General features: G+C 36.5%; 1 protein-coding gene across 1 annotated transcript in view; it reads left to right on the top strand.

The window, feature by feature from the left end:
- LOC115438798 (polyubiquitin-C-like) overlaps positions 1 to 13384 on the top strand; it is a 107217-nt gene extending 93833 nt beyond the window's left edge. Inside the window, exons 13-15 of the mRNA XM_030162634.1 lie at positions 11547 to 11774; positions 11907 to 12164; positions 12391 to 13384. Coding sequence (XP_030018494.1) covers positions 11547 to 11774; positions 11907 to 12164; positions 12391 to 12392 — 488 coding nt within the window. The 3' untranslated portion in view covers positions 12393 to 13384. The remainder of the gene's footprint in view (positions 1 to 11546; positions 11775 to 11906; positions 12165 to 12390) is intronic.
- The last annotated feature ends 7569 nt before the right edge of the window (positions 13385 to 20953 follow it).

The raw sequence follows: 20953 nt of genomic DNA, 5'->3' as shown, positions 1-20953 counted from the left end.
ATCAGGGGAATCCATAAACATTTATTTTTTTTCCTTATTTAAAGGTGAAGTTAATTTATTATCCCTGTGGGGAAATTCAGCCTCTGCATTTTACCCATAATGCACAGACAGTTGCTGGAACTGACATTAGCATTAGCATTAGCACACATTTGGAGCAGTGAGCTGCCATTGGAGGTGTTAAGAGACCAACTCCAGATCTACATCAGCACCATTTTTATATGAACCTATATGTCAAAATATATGTTTATTATATATGATTTGTTGTAAACTTCATCCACTTCCTCTGCTCTTTATATATTTACTGATGTAACTGTGGTGTAATGTTCATTGTCTTGGGTTTTGTCTATTTCCAGTGTGTTGCTTTAACCATCCTCTACAACTTCCACTGTTTCCTATTAATGATACATGTTTTATTTTGTACAGATGTCAAAGAATGAAGTAAATCAGATTAACAAGTATTCGTGCATGAAGACATGGGAATACTGGGGACAAATCTGGGTGTGTTAATCTGATTTCTCATAATCAGATTACTGCTGTTATCATATTATACTGTTTACATCAAACACCAAAAATCAGATACCAGTCAGTTTGGATTATTATTTGATTTCTGTGAATGTAAACTTTGCGTACATATTCTGAAAGAAATCCAATAATAGACTGAAACGTCTAAACATCTGATTATGGTATTTCTGAAGTGCATGTAAACGCATCAGATCTGATTATTACAGTTATCTGATTATTAACAGTTTTTGGATTTTTATGGTTGTGTAAACAGACTCAGTCTCTATCAAGTGAAATCTTGGTGCCAAATCTGCTGGTGTTGGTTTGATAAGTGTTTGAATTTTGTATAATGTCATTAAAATATCTATTCACATGCTCTATTGCTGTTAAAATGACCCACTGTGGTACCTCCATTAACCAAAATGTTAAATGCTAAATATTCCTTCAGTTCCGTTTTATTCATGTTTTAGAGTCGCAAAGTTCTATCAGTATGTGCAGAGGATGATGGGAGATTAAAGAAGAGAAATGTTAAATGTATATTTTTTTGTGCATTGTTAAAAAAAAAAAAATCCTGCTAATCTGTTAGTAGTTAAATAAACAGTTTGTATCAGATCCATCAGTTTCATTTCACAGAATAAAACCAAAAAAAATTAGAATCACACTTTGCTCTAAACAGGAAATATCAGCTTCCACCAACTCCTCTGAAGGTGAGTGAATCCTGTTATTTAAATTGTCACATAGTGGATATTATTTTCTGTTAATCTAAGGGTGTGTTTGTGAATTCCATAGATTTCAAGTCTGTGTTTTTAGGTTCTTTCAGCTCATGTTCATCCTTGTGCTGCTGATGAAGAAGACGCTGCTGTGATTCCTTCTCTTCTCCAGGATTGGACTCGTCATGAACTGATGCTGGTTTGTTGTAAATAGAACATTGTGAGTTTATCTGCAGACTGGTGTGTAGGTGCATCTGTACATCAGACTGATCCTGCTGTGGGTTCTTTTCTAATGTTTCAGATGGTGGTGGTGGTTACACATGGTTTAACTACATCTGTGTTTGGTTTGACACGTTCACATCTTCATATCGTTGATAACGGACCTTCATTGTATTTAATTATCGTATAAATCCCAGACCACATTAGTGACACAAATTTAGATTTCACAACCTCTGATGTGCTTTGACTTGAATTAAACAAAATGACTCAAATATATTACATTATAATTCATTCTCTAAATATTCATCCATTCAACAGATTTGAGGAAAAGTTGGAACAATTTAGAACAATAGTCAGGTGGCTTAGTGAAATTACCATTACTGGTTGGATCAAAGCACCATTTTTGGCACAATGTTTCCTCCTGGTCTATGAAAGAATATTAACCGAGGAGCCCCTGGAAATGTTCCTGAAAAATACTATCTTCCAAAATATTCAACACCAATGATATAAGTGAAAGAAAGGTTGTTATTTTGTGAACAACTAAAGATAGTGTTATTCTTGAGACTCCTGAAAAGTAATATCTATTCTTAGATGCAGACCACATGACACTGTGTGTTTTGGGAGAAGCTTTTGAAATGTCTCATGGGCTTCTAGGCTAAAATCCTTTGTTAGAGTCTGAAGAAGCCTCATGCACAATATGATGCTTTAATCCACCTGATAACAGAAACTACAAGCAATGAAATGAAACTGATGTCAACAGGTGCTTTTAGTCCAGATTTGGATTTGATCCTGATTTTTATGTGTTTATTGTTTATTTTTTCTTGCCTAGTTAGTCTTTTTTTCTCACTTTGTCTTTTTGAAACTTTCACTGACAATATTCATTCTCTTTTTTCTTGTCTGAACCCCTAACCTATCTTCTCTGGTCTGCCTAAAAAGTCTATCCGACGACCTCAACTGATCCAGAATGCTGCTGCTCGAGTCCTCACTAAGACCAAGAGAGTGGACCACATCAGTCCAGTTCTGAGGTCTCTACACTGGCCACCTGTCTCTCAGAGAATAGACTTTAAAATTCTCTTGCTAGCATATAAAGCACTGAATGGTTTAGGCCCAAAATACATCAGAGACCTTCTAGTCCAGTATGAACCATCCAGACCACTCAGGTCATCTGGTTCAGGTCTGCTCTGTGTTCCTAAAGTCAGAACTAAACATGGAGAATCAGTGTTCAGTTTCTATGCTCCGTATATCTGGAACAAACTACCAGAAAATATCAGGTCTGCTGAGAGTCTGAGTTCTTTTAAGTCAAGGTTAAAGACTCACCTGTTCACTGCTGCCTTTGACTAAAAGGCTTTTGACTTTTTAAATTTTAGATTCTCTTTTGAAACTCTGCACTGCAACTCCTACTTTAATATGTTTTTATTTTTATTTTTTTATTTTGTGTTGTTTTCTTACTTTCTGTTTTTAATCACCTTTTACATGTTTCTGTTATAATGTTTTAAATGTGTTTCTTTTTGTTTCTTTTATTTCAATGTCCTGTGTGAAGCACCTTGAATTGCCTTGTTGCTGAAATGTGCTATATAAATAAACTTGCCTTGCCTAATCATTCAATCAAAGTTTATTTATGTAGCACTTTATAACAACATGAAGAAGACCAAAATGCTTTACATCTAAACATATAATTAAATAAGAAGATAGAAACAGTTTAGTCAAATACCAGAAATATGCATAAATAAATAAGACACAATACACACTGATTAAAAAAGACCACAGATTCAAACCTAATAGTGTCTCAGCACTAATGGTTCAAAGCCAGTCTGAACAGGTGTGTCTTTAACCTGGACTTGAACAGGGGCAGGTCAGGAGGCAGCCAGTTCCACAGTTTTGGTGCAGCAACAGAAAATGAACAATCGCTCCTTTATTTATACCCTAAGACATTGTATTTTACGTAAATGTTTTAATATTTTATTTTAAATAAATCTTGAATAACATTTAATCTAAACAAGATGGATTTTAAATTTTTAAACAAAAACTTAAAAAAAAAAAAAAACTTTAGAGAATTAAAAAAAGGCTAAAATAAGAAGTGATTCTGATTCTTGATTAGAAAATGTACAAGTATTTTCAGTACCTAAATATTTAGAACAGGTAGGTGGGGTATGTGTTATCATGTAGTATTTGAATATGCGTTTATGACATGTGGGAGGGACAGTGGTGACGTTTGTTCCTGGTTGAAGTCATGTCAAAGTGAAAGTATTTTCTTGGTCTTTGTACTGGGACAGAAACGGTCAAGATGCGCTTCAAAGTGACTGAAAAGTCGACACTGCGAACACATAATGTGGTCGTCCATTCATCTAAGACAGTCCACGACCTCAAGATCCGGCTTCAAAGAAAGACTAGTATCCCCATCGGTAAGTAGAGACACCGAGACCACGGCCCCGCAGATGAAAACACACATTCCTCCTGGTTCCTCATGGTGTTTTGTTGTGGTTCTTATATGAGGGGGTCCTGTGTTCTGTCCACATCCAGAACGCATGCGCATCAGCTTTGAGGGCAAGACACTGGAAGATGAATGCAAACTGTCTGAGACTGGAATCCAGCCGAGGACCGACCTATGCAGGTCTGAAACTAGTCAGACCTTCACTGAGAAGAAGGTGACGTTGCTATACCTGTCTGAAACTGATCTGACCTTCACTGTGAAGACGGAGATGGGAACCGAACATGAAGTCTGCACGAGCTCCTCGGATCTGGTCAAGACGTTGAAATTAATTCTGCAGAAAAAAACAAAATGTCCAACAAGTGAGTATGAAAAGTCCAGGTCCTGGACTGAGCTGTTGGTTTAGATCAGAACCTTAACCATCAGAGGACAAAACATCTGACATTTATTTATGATTCTACATTGTGTGTGTGTGTGTATATATATATATATATATATATATATATATATATATATATATATATATATATATATATATATATGTATGTATGTATGTATGTATATATATATATATATATATATATATATATATATATATATATATATATATATATATAATATAAATGTGTGTGCGTGCGTGTGTGTAAACTGAGGCGTGAACTTTTTGCTGCGCATAGATTCTGTTGCTTTTATGTATGTGTATTTTGTTTTTGTTTTTTTTAATTTAACCAGGAAAAAAATCCCATTGAGATTAAGAACCTCTTTTTCAAGGGAGTCCTGGCCAAGAGGCTGCATGAAATATAACACACAGTTACAACATACAAAAATTTACAAGACAAGTCAAACTATGAAGAATAAATGCAAGATATTGAGTTAGTCTGTAGCACTTTGAGTTTGGATTTTAAAGCATTTAAATCAGTGTTTCCCAACCTTTTTTGGCTCGTGACTCCATTTTAAGATCACAAATTTCTGGCGACCCCAGACTTTCAAAACGGAGACTTTTTTTTGTTGCTAAAATTAATTTGTTTTTGATCGTGTAACAGTTTGCTATGCTATGTTACAAATAAACGTTAATTTTAGACAACATTTAGTCTATATAATGTATATTATTATGGACGGAGGCAGAAAAGCCAGGTGTAGATTATTGGACAAAGTGAGAATTTTATTTTCCTTGGTCAGGATATGTACAGTCAGTCCAGCTTGGATTTCCAAGGCTGACAATTAATACTGAACAAACCATAACTCAAACTATGAATTATGAAAGAGCTGCAGCATCTGAAACTGACCACAATGAACATTTGACAGATAAACAGAACCACAGTGCTTCAGTTTCAGCTTCAGTTTGTCATGTCTTTTATGGATTTGTGATTGTCTCTCTCAACTCACCATCTATTTTTTATTAGTAAGTTTTTTTTCTTTTTTTAATCAATTATTCGAAATTTCAGATGACCCCATATGAATTCCAGGCGACCCCATGTCCCGCCCTCAATGTTGAAAAACACTGATTTAAGGAGATCAATTCAGTCAGTTTCCAGTCTTTTAGCGACATATTCCATGTGCAAGGAGCAGAGTGATGTAACTGATCATATGATCACAGACATTAAGAATCAACACTTCTTGTTATTAAAGGTGGGGTCTGACATGTTTTTCTGGAGCATTTTTTATTATATTCCCGAAAATCCCCTTCACAACCTGATTACAACTAATTAATTAAATGCTCTAACACAAAAATTTAAAAAATCAGTCACCTGTGGAACAGGCAGGACTGAAAAAACACCATCCAATCATTTTGAGCGCCCACTCGAACTGATTGAACGGTGATATGTCTATCAAACTCAACTGCCATTCACCCCTCCCCCCTTCCCCCCTCTGTGCGTACCCCTCTTTGCGTCCTCAGAAGCTGGAGCCTTGTACAGGAAGTGTAGCCAGAGCCTGGTTATATTAGTTCTATTAGGATGGAAAGTTCACCTGCAAACTGTTTAGTCACTAACATAAACCACTAGGAAATATAACATTAGTCACATAGGTCTGAACTGGGGCTGTTCTGGAAGAGTGGGGGGGGTTGGAGGAGACTGAATGAGGTCTGCATGGATACACGAGCTGGAGGTTCAGCCGGGGCCTTAGTCGGGGTAGGAGCCCGAGGTGTACGGGAGTGAAGCAGGGGACGGAGCCTCAGCTGGTGTCGGAGATGGTTTGGCAGGACCGGACCATAGGCGGCGTCGGAGCCCAACCCGGGTCCGGAGCCTCAGCTGGAAAATTGTTGCAGTGCAGCGTTTGTGAACCCTCGGGAACAAGCATTGCGCGTGCCACTCCTCTGGAGGCGTGGCTTCGGAGGGACGTCTGAAGAAAGGGGTTTGGACTTTTGAACTGAGTATTTTCAAAATGTAGCTTGCTCGAACCGTTTTTCTAAGATCTCAGACCCCACCTTTAAGCTACAGATATAGGAAGGCAATAGTCCAAGTATGGCCTTGTAAAAAAAGGTGAATCTGTGCTGCCCATAGAGTTAGAGGAATGGTAAAGCGTGTTCAGTTTCACTGTCACTTTGACAATCACCCCCCCCCCCAATGAAACCGCTTCCGTGTTTGTTGCTGCTGCGGCCATAATGCAGTTGCGTGGAGCTCAGGTTCCAACAATGCACGTTGTGACAAATTTCCGAAAATGTCCAAGTGACCTACCGGCTCTGTTTGGAAGCAAATGGATTGTTTATGGTGGAGGACACTTAGAAATGATTCACGGTGAGGGAAGAGATTCAGGTGCGTAATCACAGAAAGACTTATGGATTTGTGATACTTAGGCTATGACTGGGGTTTTACAGATTTGGTGAAAAATTGGTGACGCAAGTCATATGCAGCTTTAAAGATGTTTATGAACACAGACTCTGACAATTCAAGGTAGAGACAGCAACGGAGAAATAGGCGATGAGGGAGATGGACACAGGGAAACGGAGGAACACTGGTCCGACACAGAGATGAAAAGAGACAGTGGGGAGTGTGAAGAAACAGAGACAATCACAGACAGGAAAGAAGATATAAGAGACATTTATAGTGGACATTCAAGGTAAAGACAGACAACCAGACATGGAACAAGACAAAGGATTAGTAGTCTTCATATTTCAGACAGTGTGAGTTCAGATACGGATGTGAGGACACGGAGCGGATTCCACACAGATGTCGTTGTCAGCTCCCTCATAACAGCGGTGACAGAGGTACAAAAGAGGTACAGCTCTGGATGGAATAATAGGTCCCTATGATTCGGTCCATTGTCACTGATACCTGATCTAGATTTTAATTCTGTGTTGGGGCTGATCCCTGACACAAAATATCGGATTGGAGCATCCATAGTCAAAATAGACTGACAGTTGGCAGAAATGGTCGAATGTGTGAAAACAAAAACTCCAATGCAATTCCAAATTTTCCATCAGCCACTGGCTGGTGTGTCGTTTTTTTTTTACATGCCAACCTAATTTTTTACTCGCCATTGGCGCTTGTCGGATGTTAATTTTATGCCCTGCCTGTCAGTGTCTGATCTTAAGGCTGATGGGTGTTTGTAGACTTTAACCAGGTATTTTAACCTTCTGTGTCTTTTTTCGTCCACTCACAGATCAGCAGAAACTCATGTTTAATGGCAGACGACTGGAAGAAAACCGTCCATTGTCTGCGTATGAGATCCAACAGACATCTGTCGTCCACATGATGATTCACAAACACAACAATGTCACTGTCATTGTGAAAACAATAACAGGAAAATCATTTTATATTGACCTTGACATTTGTGACACTGTGGAGAATCTGAAAGTGAAGATACAGGACAAAGAAGGCGTCCCTGTCGGTGGGTAGACACACCTGGACACACGACATAGTTAAATGAATCAATGTGTAAATGTATGATATTAGTGGAATCATGTGGTGGAAACTCATTCATTAATTTTCTGTTTTGTGTTTTAATCTTTAAATTCAGACCAGATGCAGCTCATATTTGCAGAAGAGCAACTGAAAGACGAAAGGACAGTATCTGACTGTGGAATAAAACATCTGACCATCGTTCATCTAATGCTTCGCTTATGTGGTGGTAATGATGGAGGAAAGGAGGAAGAAGAGGAAGAAAAAGAAGACAAAGATGAAGAGGATGTGGGTGAGAACAGAAGCAGAAGCATGAGTCTGGACAACTTGGTCAGCTTTGTTGATGCTCTGTTCAGGTTCATACAGGATGTGGTTCTGGTTGGTCTCAGAACCACTTGTTCAGTCTGAAACTCCCTCTGGGTATTTAGTATTTATTTATTTAGTTACAGAACAGTGTGTATTGGCATAAGTTGCAAAGAAAAAGATGTGTGCACCGGATTTAGCAGAGAAGCCAATTTCCATCCATTGTCCTGGACAAATGACCAACATAATAAAACATCCCATGGATTATGAAGTATTAATAAACTGGAAGAAAACTGTCAATGACAGATATAGGAAAGTATGCTCAGGCTGAACGGTTACAAATACATAAAAGGGGCTTACATTCTAAAAGGACAATAACATTTCCTAGAATAAGATATGAAAGAAGAAGAAGAAGAGAGAGAAAAAAAAAGAATAAATAAATTATCCACACAGTCGAAGCCTAGACTCAGACCCGGTTCAGGTTCAGAAGAATCTGAATTAATTTATTTAACTCAAATATCATTAGTTTCCATGTAGTTACTGTGAAGGTCAACTTTTCTGTTGCTGGTACTAACAGCTGCAGTATTAGTAGATCTACTGTTAGTACTTGGAATAGCAGTATTATCAGCCATGTGTATTTGTACTAGTTGTTGGCAGTTCTGGTAGTATCAGCAGTTCTGGTTTACAGAACTGTCATAGTTAGAGCCAGAGCACTGGCCATGCAATGGCCTGCACAGGCCTTATTGCAGTTACTTTGTTTATTGCCTCTGCCAAGGAGGTTATGTTTTTGCTGGCGTTGGTTTGTCTGTCTGTCCATGTGCAAGATAACTCAAAAAGTTAGGGACAGATTTAGATGAAAATTTCAGAAAATGTTGATACTGGCACAAGGAACAAATGATTAAATTTTGGTGGCGATCGGGGGTGGCCTAGGCCCGATCGCCACCAAAAATTTAATCATTTCTTGCCCCCCCCATATGTATACTCGAACTCGAAAGAACTCCAATAACAAACTGAAACATCTGTACCAGGAATTTTCAATAGTGGTATTTTTGAAGTGCATTTAAACACATCAGACCTGATTATTACAATTATCTGATTATTAACAGTTATTGGATTTTTATGGTCATGTAAACTGGCTTAGTTTCAATCAAGCAAAAATGTTGGTGCTAAATTTGCAGTGTGATGGTTCGATATATGTTGAAATTTTGCATAATGCTAAAATATCTCTTTACATGCTCTACTACTGTTAAAATGACCCTCTGTGGTACTTTAATTATTCAACATGTGTGACAGAAACACATGGAATGTAGAGTTTTTTGACTGATCCATAACTGGAGTATGACATGATTGAACCGAGCATCGAAACCCACCACCAGCACCAACCTGCTCATTCAGTCACATTTCACTGTGTGGTCACAATGTGTCATGAGGCTGTTATTTAAAATGTCAGTGGTCTTCGTAAAATTGGAATAGAACACGTAAAAAAGAGAATAAGGGCAGTCATAGAAAAAATGAATTGATTCTGATTCTTGATTAGAAAATGTACAACAATTTTCAGCATCTAAATATTTAGAACAGAATAGGTTGGTGGGTTATGTAATATGTGGTATTTTAATTTAGGTTTATGAAACAGAAGACGTGGAAGGGACAGTGGTGACATTTGTTCCTGTTTGAAGTCGCATAACAGTAAAAGTGAAAGTATTTTCTGTCTTCTTATGGGAACAGAAAAGGTCAAGATGGACTTCACAGTGTCTGTCAAAATGGTGACAGGACAGAGACATAAGGTGGACGTCCGTTCATCCGACATGGTCCAGGCCCTCAGGATCCGGCTTCAAGTCCAGACCAGGGTCCCCACCGGTAGGTGAAAACGGAGACCCCAGCCTGTGTCCACACCAAGTCCCAAACCCAGGCCTCGAACGAGGTTCTGGACCAGGCCTGGGATCTTGACCTGGACCTGGACCAGGATCAGGCCCAGGCCCCAGGATCAGGCCTAGGTCCTGCAGATGAAAACACACATTACTCCCAGTTCCATTCGGTGTTTTTCTTGTGGTTCTTATCACGTGGTGTGTGTCCTGTGTTCTTTGTCCACATCCAGAACACATGTGCATCACTTCTGAGGGCAAGATACTGGAAGATGGACGCAAACTGTCTGAGTACAGAATCCAACCGAAGTCCATGCTGTACCTGTGGATCCAGCCCCAGGAAACTGGTCTGACCTTCACCGTGAAGACAGAGATGGGAACCGAACATGAGGTCCACATGAGCTCCCTGGATCCAGTCAAGACTTTGAAATTAATTCTGCAGGAAATAATACAATGTCCAACTAGTGAGTATGAAAAGTCCAGGTTCTGGACTGAGCTGTTGGTTTAGATCAGAACTCAGGAACCTTCACCATCAGAGGACAAAACATTATTTATGCTTTTACATTTATTTATTTATGTGTATATATATATATATATATATATATATATATATATATATGTATATACAGGGTGGGGAAGCAAAATTTACATTGAACATTTAGTTGTTTTTTCTCAGCAGGCACTACGTCAGTTGTTCTGAAACCAAACATATATTGATGTCATAATCATACCTAACACTATTATCCATACCTTTTCAGAAACTTTTGCCCATATGAGTAATCAGGAAAGCAAACGTCAAAGAGTGTGTGATTTGCTGAATGCACTCGTCACACCAAAGGAGATTTCAAAAATAGTTGGAGTGTCCATAAAGACTGTTTATAATGTCAAGAAGAGAATGACTATGAGCAAAACTATTACGAGAAAGTCTGGAAGATACTATTAAAGAAGAATGGGAGAAGTTGTCACCCGAATATTTGAGGAACACTTGCGCAAGTTTCAGGAAGCGTGTGAAGGCAGTTATTGAGAAAGGAGGACACATAGAATAAAAACATTTTCTATTATGTAAATTTTCTTGTGGCAAATAAATTCTCATGACTTTCAATAAACTAATTGGTCATACACTGTCTTTCAATCCCTGCCTCAAAATATTGTAAATTTTGCTTCCCCACCCTGTACACACACACACACACACGACATACTGTATGTAAGTAATAAGTAATGCAAGTATGTAAGTACTACTACTACCACTACTACTAATAATGATAATACTAATAATAATAACTAGAAAAGCACGTGCAGACCTCCTCTAAGACAGATCAGCCCCCCCCCCCCTGCTAGTATCAACATTTCCTGATTTCAAAGTCATAAATTATGCTGTGAATATTATGTGTCTGGCATAAAACATCTCCAAAATGTTATTTAAAAATGGTTAATAATTAAAAAAAACAGAAAAAGTAAATGTTCTTAAACTAGAGGTTATTACCTTTAAATGAGATGTCACGGATTAATTTAGTCCTCGAGGTTCTTCAGTTCCAAGCGTTGGAACTTGTTAAATAGGAGAATACTGACACTAACTATGTGGATGATAATACTGTACCTGTCAGTGTCTGATGTTGAGGCTGATGGGTGTTTGTAGAATCTAACCAGGTATTTTAACCTTCTGTCTTGTTTCATCCACTCACAGATCAGCAAGAACTCATGTTTAATGGCAGGCGACTGGAAGACAACCGCCCATTGTCTGAATACAGGATCCAACAGGCGTCTGTCGTCCACATGATGATTCGCAACCCCAACAATATTGTTGTCTTTGTGAAAACACTGCCAGGAAAAATAATTGATTTCGACCTTGACATTTGTGACACTGTGAAGAATCTGAAGGCGAAGATATGGGACAAAGAAGGCCCCCCTGTCGGTGGGTAGAAACACCTGGACACATGACATAGTTGAATGAATCATTTATGTATCAGTGTGTGATATTAGTGGAATCATGTGGTGGAAACTCATTCACTAATTTTCTGTTTTGTGTTTTAATCTTTAAATTCAGACCAGATGCGGCTCATATTTGCAGGAAAGCAACTGGAAGACAAAAGAACAGTATCTGATTATAGAATAGAACACATGTCCACCGTTCATCTACTTCATCGCCTCCGTGGTGGTGGTTACATAATGGAGGAAGAAGAAGAGGAAGAAGAAGAGGATGAAGAAGACGATGAGGATGTGGGTGAGAACAAAGGCAGACGCAGGAGTATGGAAGAGTTGGCCGACTTTAACCACAAGAAACCTTGGTCGTGTCAGATTTGTTGATTTTTTTTTTTTAACCTCTATTTAACCAGGAAAAAAGATCCCATTAAGATTAAGAACCTCTTTTCCAAGGGAGTCCTGGCCTAGAGGCAGCATGAAATACAACACACAGTTACAACATACAATAATTTACAGGATAAGTCAAACTATGAAAAACAAGTGCAAGATATTTGAGTTAGTCTGTAGCACTTTGAGTTTGGATTGAAAAGCATTCAAAGAGATCAATGGATGCTCTGTTCAGGTCCATGCAGGATGTGGTTGTGGTTGGTTTCAGAACCACTTGTGCAATCTGAAACTCCCTCTGGTCCATTTACATCAGAGCGTCGTCTTTATCTGTGAACTGGACAAAACACATAAAGAACTGACTAATGAAACTGGAACCACTAAGTACTACATCATAGTTCTGTATCAGGGGAATCCATAAACATTTATTTTTTTTCCTTATTTAAAGGTGAAGTTAATTTATTATCCCTGTGGGGAAATTCAGCCTCTGCATTTTACCCATAATGCACAGACAGTTGCTGGAATTGACATTAGCATTAGCACACATTTGGAGCAGTGAGCTGCCATTGGAGGTGTTAAGAGACCAACTCCAGATCTACATCAGCACCATTTTTATATTAACCTATATGTCAAAATATATGTTTATTATATATGATTTGTTGTGAACTTCATCCACTTCCTCTGCTCTTTATATATTTACTGATGTAACTGTGGTGTAATGTTCATTGTCTTGGGTTTTGTCTATTTCCAGTGTGTTGCTTTAACCATCCTCTACAGCTTCCACTGTTTCCTATTAATGATACATGTTTTATTTTGTACAGATGTAAAAGAACTAAATGCATGCACTACATGAAAACATCAGAGTATTACAGAGAAATCCAGGTGTGTTAATCTGATCTCTCATATTTGACATTTTTCATACAGTCAGTAAAAGAAAAAGGAAGAAGCTGAAGCCAAAGCTTTTGTTCTTATCCTTACGTTACCCAGAATACCAACAATATAAAGGAAATAAATATACATAAATAAATCAAAATGAAATGACACTAATCAGCCATGACATTGTGTCCACAGACAATATTGATTATTTTACTGGGTTGGATATAAAGAATCAGACCCTGAGTGAACATTAGGTTGGCAGAGCTGATTTGTTGGAAGCAGCAACTGTGATGACAGTCATGGGCTGTTGTTTCTTTTTTTTTTTTTTTTTTCCTTTTTCTTCATTTTGTTGGTTAGTTTGGTCAGTATTTATTCACTTTTGCTCATTTTTTTGCTCATTTTGTTAACATTTGATCATCTGTGGGAGGTGTTGGACAAATAAATCCAACCCATTGACACAGATTTATTTGTTTGGTTGGGTTTTGTTTAGTTTTTTTTATAAATTTGTTAATTTTATTACCCCGCCCCCCTAAGGGGAGGCAAGGGGTATTGGTTTTGGTTCGGTTTTTGTGTTTGTTTGTTTCATTGTTAGCACTCTAGCAGCAAAACTCTTGGTTGAATTCACACCAAATTGGGTTTACAGATTGCTTGTGACCCAGAAAAGATCTCATTACATTTTGGGAAAAATAGATCAAAGTTTAATTTTTTCAGTCATTCATTTTTTTTTATTTATTTATTTTTTATCTTTTTTTCCCCCCATTTACTTATAATGGGTGAAATTTCACATGTCTGTAGCAGCAAAACTATTTGTTGAATTCTTACCAAATTTGGTTTATAGATCGCCAGTGACCCACAATAGATCTCATTACATTTTGAGAACAGTAGGCTAAAGTTCAAATTTTTTTAGGAATTTTAAAATATTTTTCCCCCCCATTATACTTGCCGAAATTCCAAATGTTTGTAGCAGCAAAACTATTGGTTAAATTCATACCAAACTGGGTTTTTAGATTGCCAGTGACACAAAATAGATGTTATTACATTTTGGGAAAAGTAGGTCAAAGTAAAAAAATTTTAATGAATTTTTAAATATTTTTTTTTCCATTGACTTATAATGGGTGAAATTTCAAATGTCTGTAGCAGCAAAACTATTGGTTGAATTCATACCAAATTTGGTTTATAGATTGCCAGTGACCCAGAATAGATGTCAATACATTTTGGAAAAAGTAGGTCAAAGTTTACATTTTTCATTAATTTTTTTTTTTAAATCTTTTTTTGGTCGCCATTTACTTGTAATGGGCAAAACTTCACATCTGTAGCAACAAAACTATTGGTTGAATTCTTACCAAATTTGGTTTATAGTCCACCAATGACCCACAATAGATCTCGTTACATTTTGAGAATGGTAGGTCAAAGTTAAATTTTTTTTAAATGAATTTTAAAATATTTTTTTCTCCATGTACTTATAATGGGTGAAATTTCACATGTTTGTAGCAGCAAAACTATTGGTTGAATTCATACCAAATTGGGTTTATAGATTGCCAGTGACCCAAAATAGATCTCATTATATTTTGGGAAAAGTAGGTCAAACTAAAAAATTTTTAAGGAATTTTTAGATATTTTTTTTCCCCCCATTTACTCATATTGGGTGAAAATTCAAATGTCTGTAACAGCAAAACTGTTAATTGAATTCATGCCAAATTTGGTTTATAGATTGCCAGGGACCCCGAATAGATGTCAATACATGTTAGAACAAGAAGGTCAAAGTTTAAATTTTTCATTAATTTTTAAAAAATCTTTTTTCCCTATTTACTTATAATGGGCGAAATTTCAAATGTTTGTAGCAGCAAAACTATTGGTTGAATTCATACCAAACTGGGTTTATAGATTGCCAGTGACCCAGAATAGATCTCATTACATTTTAAGAACAGTAGTTCAAAGTTTAAATTTTTTATGAATTTTTAAAATCTTCCCATTTACATATAATGGGTGAAATATGTGTGAGGGGCGGGGTTTGTGCCTGGCACTACTCATTTGTAATTGTGTTTTTTTTTTTTTTTTTTTTTTGTTCATTTTATTGACTATAATGTTCTTTTTAAACTCATTTTTGTAAATTTTGGTCAGTTTGTGTTAATTTTTGTCCATTTTGTTCATTATGTTGACTGCTGAGTCCATTTTGTTGACTATTATATTCTTTTGTATTTGCTTTTGGTTAGTTCGGTCAGAATTTGGTCTTTTTTTTTCTATCTTTTTAATGTTTAACACCCATATTTGCTGGATGGGTATAGATACGTTTGTTCTTTAGATACTTTTAGCCGGTTTGAACCACTTTACATTGGGAATGAACTAGAATCTGGAGATGATCTGACCCAGTGAGTTGGACATCCCAGTTTATTTCTGGTCATAGTTACTCTGATTCCTGCTCTAATCCATTTTTGCTGTTTCTAAAACATCACTTTTTGAGGTCTAAATGTTCACTTGGTGTTTAATATATCCACTCACTGACAGGTCCTATTGGAATCAGATAATTGACATTAATATCACTATAATATCAGTGGTCATTATATTATGGCTGATTATATTATATTCCTCAATTATTGCCCCGCCCCCCGAAGGGGAGGCAAGGGGTATTGTTTTGGTTCCGTTTGTTTGTTTGTTAACACTACAGCAGCAAAACTATTGGTTGAATTCATACCAAATTGGGTTTATAGATTGCCAGTGACCCAGAATAGATCTGATTACATTTTGGGAAAAGTAGGTCAAAGTTCAAATGTTTTATGAATTTTTACAATCTTTTTTTCCCCATTCATTTATGATGGAATTTCAAATGTCTGTAGCAGCAAAACTCTTGGTTGAATTCATACCAAATATGGTTTATAGATTGCCAGAGACTGAGAATAGATGTCATTATTTTGGAAAAAGTAGGTCAAAGTTGAAATTTTTCATGATTTTTTTTTTTTTTTTAATCTTTTTTTTTCCCCATTTTACTTACAGTGGGCAAAACTTCACGTCTGTAGCAGCAAAACTATAGGTTGAATTCATACCTAACTGGGTTTATAAATTGTTAGTAACCCAGAATAGATCTCATTACATTTTAAGAACAGTAGGTCAAAGTTCAAATTTTTGTATGAATTTTTAAAATATTTTTTCTTCTTCCATTTACTTATAATGGGCGACCTTTCAAATGTCTAAAAACATCCATTTTTGTTTCCGTTCACTTCACACTTGTCACATATATAGAGGCAATTGATATACTGACATCAGCACACGCACAGACATGATGACATCAGCTGGATCGCTGTCAAAATAACCTACAATATGTGTGAGGGGCGGGGTTTGTTGTGTCTGGGACTTCTTGTATTACTCTTATATTACATTTTACAATATAATCCATAAGTATTTTATATTATTCATCTGCTGTAGTATGTATTATTCACAATAGAATACAGAAAATAAATCAAATGTTCAATTAAGAAAATGTACAACTGAATTCTGTATTTATTTCCATTTAAAAAAGTTTTCCCAACTTTTCAGAGTTGAACTTGTATATACAGTAGCTAAAAAATATCATAACTGAAATTTTTCTTTTTGCTCATGCATATTCATGAGTATTGTGTCACTGTTTTAATCTGTCCACTTTGTTTTTTGTTCACTTCTGGAAGGTTTTTCACAGATTAAAAAAAAGTTTGGCAAGTGTTTGTGTTGATTCAATAAGCAAAAGTGAGAATTGACCAGATGATGATGATGCATTTTACTGTTTATGTCCAACACCAATATACAAACAGACGTCAGATTTTGGATGCAATGACAGGTCAAAGGTTAGACACAAGATCTATTATATAAACACATGCAAACAGAAGCACAAGGCATCTTTGTGTTGAATATATAGTAGTGATGATTTACCTTTTTACTCTTTTCATCCATGGGTGGGTGGGGGTGCAGTCATGTGTTTTTACTGGACACTTTTGCTCATGTTTCATCGGGACTTTTCCAGCATTAATCGTCCTTTTCTGTCAGTTTCTGTGACAGGATTCAGAGCTAGTTGCTAATCGCTAACAGGCTAGTAGAGTGAGTGTATTCCAGCATCCCTCTACTTACAGCCTTTCAGCGAATCAGTCGCTATTTCTCCTGTTTTATACAATGAACCATCGAATATTAGTGTAACCGTGGCTATCGGATATATTTAGTAAATTCTTATTCAGGTCCTGTTTACATGACAACGGTTTTAGACTGAAACGAAAGTGTTTTGTTGCATTTTTGTCCCATTTACCCAGAAACAACATTTTAGATTAATGTAGTACTTAGTGTTGTCAGATATGGTGATGCAACATTCTTCTTCTGTGGTTTTTGGTCCGATGGCCCAAAGGGTCTGATGGACTATTGGTATCAGTTGTTGTCTGTCCATAAACAATTTTTCAAGAATCTTCTTCTCTGAAACCGTCAGTCAGAATAACTTGATATTTGTTGTGGAACATCTTTGGGGTAAGCTCTACCAAGTTTGCTCAAAGAATTGGGAAATATTGATGTTTAATTTTTTTTTTTTATGAATTTTTAAAAGAATTTGTAAATCCTCATTGGTTTCTAATGGGACACATTTCAAAGTGCTATAACTTGAAAACAGTTGAAGATATTGATATAATTACTATTAGTAAAAGACAGGAAGTCACACAAGGGCTTTCATTTGGTGCCATGACCTTTGACCTTGACTGACCTTGAAAGGTCATAGTCATCTATGCCCAGATTTCTAGAAACTTCTTCTCTAAAACCATCAGCTAGAATCAATTGAAATTCATAGCAGAGGTTCTTTGGGGTAAGGTCTACAAAGACTGTTCAAAGAAATGAGAAATATTGATTTTTGAATTTTTTTTATGAATTTTCAAAAATACTCGTTTTTGTATTATGGAAAAAATGAGAAAACGTGCTATAACTTCAAAACAGGTGAAGATATTGATATATTACCATTGCCATGGATTTCATTTCACAGAATAAAACAAAAAAGAACAAGAATCACACTTTGCTCTAAACAGGAAATATCAGCTTCCACCAACTCCTCTGAAGGTGAGTGAATCCTGTTATTTAAATTGTCACATAGTGGATATTATTTTCTGTTAATCTAAGGGTGTGTTTGTGAATTCCATAGATTTCAAGTCTGTTTTTAGGTTCTTTCAGCTCATGTTCATCCTCATGTTCACATCAAAGGGTGTAATTATTCAAATTTAAAGAATTCTTGGTGTGTAATAATGAATTTAATTTTATTTGGAATACTTTATTATGGATAAAGGATTAAAATAAATTTTGGGGTCTGACATGAAAATTTAAAACTGAGCGAGTTTTTTTTTATTAATATTATTTAATATATGAACATGAAATGTTCCAAATAAAATAAAATTAAAAGATTTACTATAAATTACATGTAGGCTGTGTGGTCACAATATGTAATTAGGTTATTTATAATGTCAGGTCTTGGCTAAATTGGAAGAAATATGTGTAAAAAAAGAGAATAAGGGCAGTAATAGAATAGATGAAGTCATTCTGATTCTTTATGAGAAAATGTACAAATATTTTTAATGCTAAAGTATTCAGAACAGCATAGGTTGGTGGGATGTGTATTCTGTTTTTTTTTTTTTTTACATATTTATTTATTTTTGGTTGTACAGAATACAATGGAAAAATAAAAACTACAATACAATATTAATATAACAGCATGAACAGAACAGAACATAGCCAGAAATAATACATCAGTATATGCAAATATCATAAGTGTTACATTAAACCGTGGTTTTCATAGCTTTTTTTATTTTCAGAATATTGAATACTTGAAATATATTGTGTAAGCTCAATTTTAAAGATTAAAAAGGAAGGTTTATGATTGGTGAATGTGGATTTGTTAGCAGGATATGAGAAAATACCAAACAATGTTTTTTTAAGTAAGCGAAAAATCAGAATCAATATTTTGACAAATTAAAAAAAAAAAACAGACATCTTGCCAGAAAACACTTGTGAAGGGACAGGACCAAAACAGATGATATAAGTTTTCTTCTGCTTGATTCCAAAAGGACCAATCCACACTGATGTCCTTTTTAGATCTTTGTAGGAACAGTTTGCAAGGATAGGAACGATGAATTAATTTGAAAGAAACATATTTTATCTTGTTTATAATGAAATATTTAGAGGGTAGACACCAGATTTTCTTCAGTTTCATGTTTGGAATGAGATTATTCTAATAAGATACCACATTTGGAACAGAGACAACATTCTTTTGGAATAAACCACGTTGTAGCAGGAAGTACAGGGGTTGGACAAAATAATGGAAACACCTTCAACTCAAGATGATAATGCCCCAATCCATACAGCTAGAACTGTTAAAGAATGGCATGAGGAACATTCTAATGAAGTTGAGCATCTCGTATGGCCGGCAGTCCCCAGACCTCAACATTATTGAGCATTTATGGTCAGTTTTAGAGATTCAAGTAAGACGTTGATTTCCACCGCCATCGTCTCTAAAAGAGTTGGAGGGTATTCTAACTGAAGAATGGCTTAAAATTCCTTTGGAAACAATTCACAAGTTGTATGAATCAATACCTCGGAGAATTGAGGCTGTAATTGCCGCAAAAGGCGGACCTACATCATATTAAATTAGATTTTGTTGATTTTTTTAAGGTGTTTCCATTATTTTGTCCAACCCCTGTAGAAGGTAACAGTGACATCACTGGTAAGGAGGGGGAAGGGAAACTTATAAATGAGACACACCTGAGAGCTGTGTGTGGAGGGAAACTCAAACAAAGGAGAGACTGGAATTAGGTCAGAGAGAAAGGAGAAGTGAGATTGACAAGGAAAGGAGGAAAAAACAAAAAAGAAAACCTCAATGTGACTTTAATGGAAGAATCTGGAAATGGACCGGTGTGGACCCAGGAGACTCTAATAGAGAAGCTGAATCCCTGGAGGAGGCAGACCGGTGTGGCATAAAATACGGACCTTGTAAAATATGGACCTATTTGGAATTTGCGCATGCGCGAGCGCAGCCTTACCGGATGTCAGGTTCAGTGAGGCTTATGAAATAAGTACCTTGCGAGTAGAATTGTGTGCTTTTGGGTTAGGATTAGGATTAGGATTAGGATTAGGATTAGGATTAGGGGTTAGGGTTAGGGGTTAGGGGTCGCTGAACCTGACATCCGGTAAGGCTGCGCTCGCGCATGCGCAAATTCCAAAAGGTCCAAATTTTACAAGGTCCGTATTTTTTCCCACACCGGTTCTGCTCGGACTCAGGAGTTCCTCTCTCTCGGAGGACACCCACAACCAGATAAGTCCCTTTTTTTTCCCCAAAATCTCCTGGCTTCTCCTGTCTGGCCTGAGGATACCCCTGTGTTCTCTCTCCCCCCCTACTCTACACATCTATGCCCCTAACCTCCAACCTGCCCTGAACTGGACCCCCTGCATCGTTACCCCTTCTCACCCCCCCCCCCCCCATGAACTGAACTGAACTCTCTACCTACATGAAAAAACTACTGTGTTCGGAAATGGACTACCTAAGTTTAATTTAATGTCTGTTTAATTTACTGTTATAATTCCTGATTTAAGATGTTTTTTTTTTTGAGTTGATGAATAATAATCTCCATCTGCATTGTCTTGACGATGCAGATGATTTTGAAATGCTGATTTACAAGAGAGAAAATTAAGAAACATTAATTTTATGTGTTAACAGATGTCTTTTGTAACAATGAAGTGAGCAGCTGGGTTTCTTTTTTGTTGTTGTTTCCTTCACATTTAAGTTTAATATGTAATAAAATTGACAGGTGGAAGGTAATTTAACCCTTCTCCTGTCTGGCGCCCAACATTTTATTTTTGTTTATGTTTTTGAGACTTCTACGTTACAACGTATATCGTGGTTGTTTACTCTGTTTTGGCCAGAAAGTG

Source organism: Sphaeramia orbicularis, chromosome 18 (assembly GCF_902148855.1).
Source record: "Sphaeramia orbicularis chromosome 18, fSphaOr1.1, whole genome shotgun sequence".
Lineage (NCBI taxonomy): Eukaryota > Metazoa > Chordata > Actinopteri > Kurtiformes > Apogonidae > Sphaeramia > Sphaeramia orbicularis.
The sequence above is the reverse complement of the archived record's forward strand: the minus strand, read 5'-3'. Positions and strand labels throughout refer to the sequence as shown.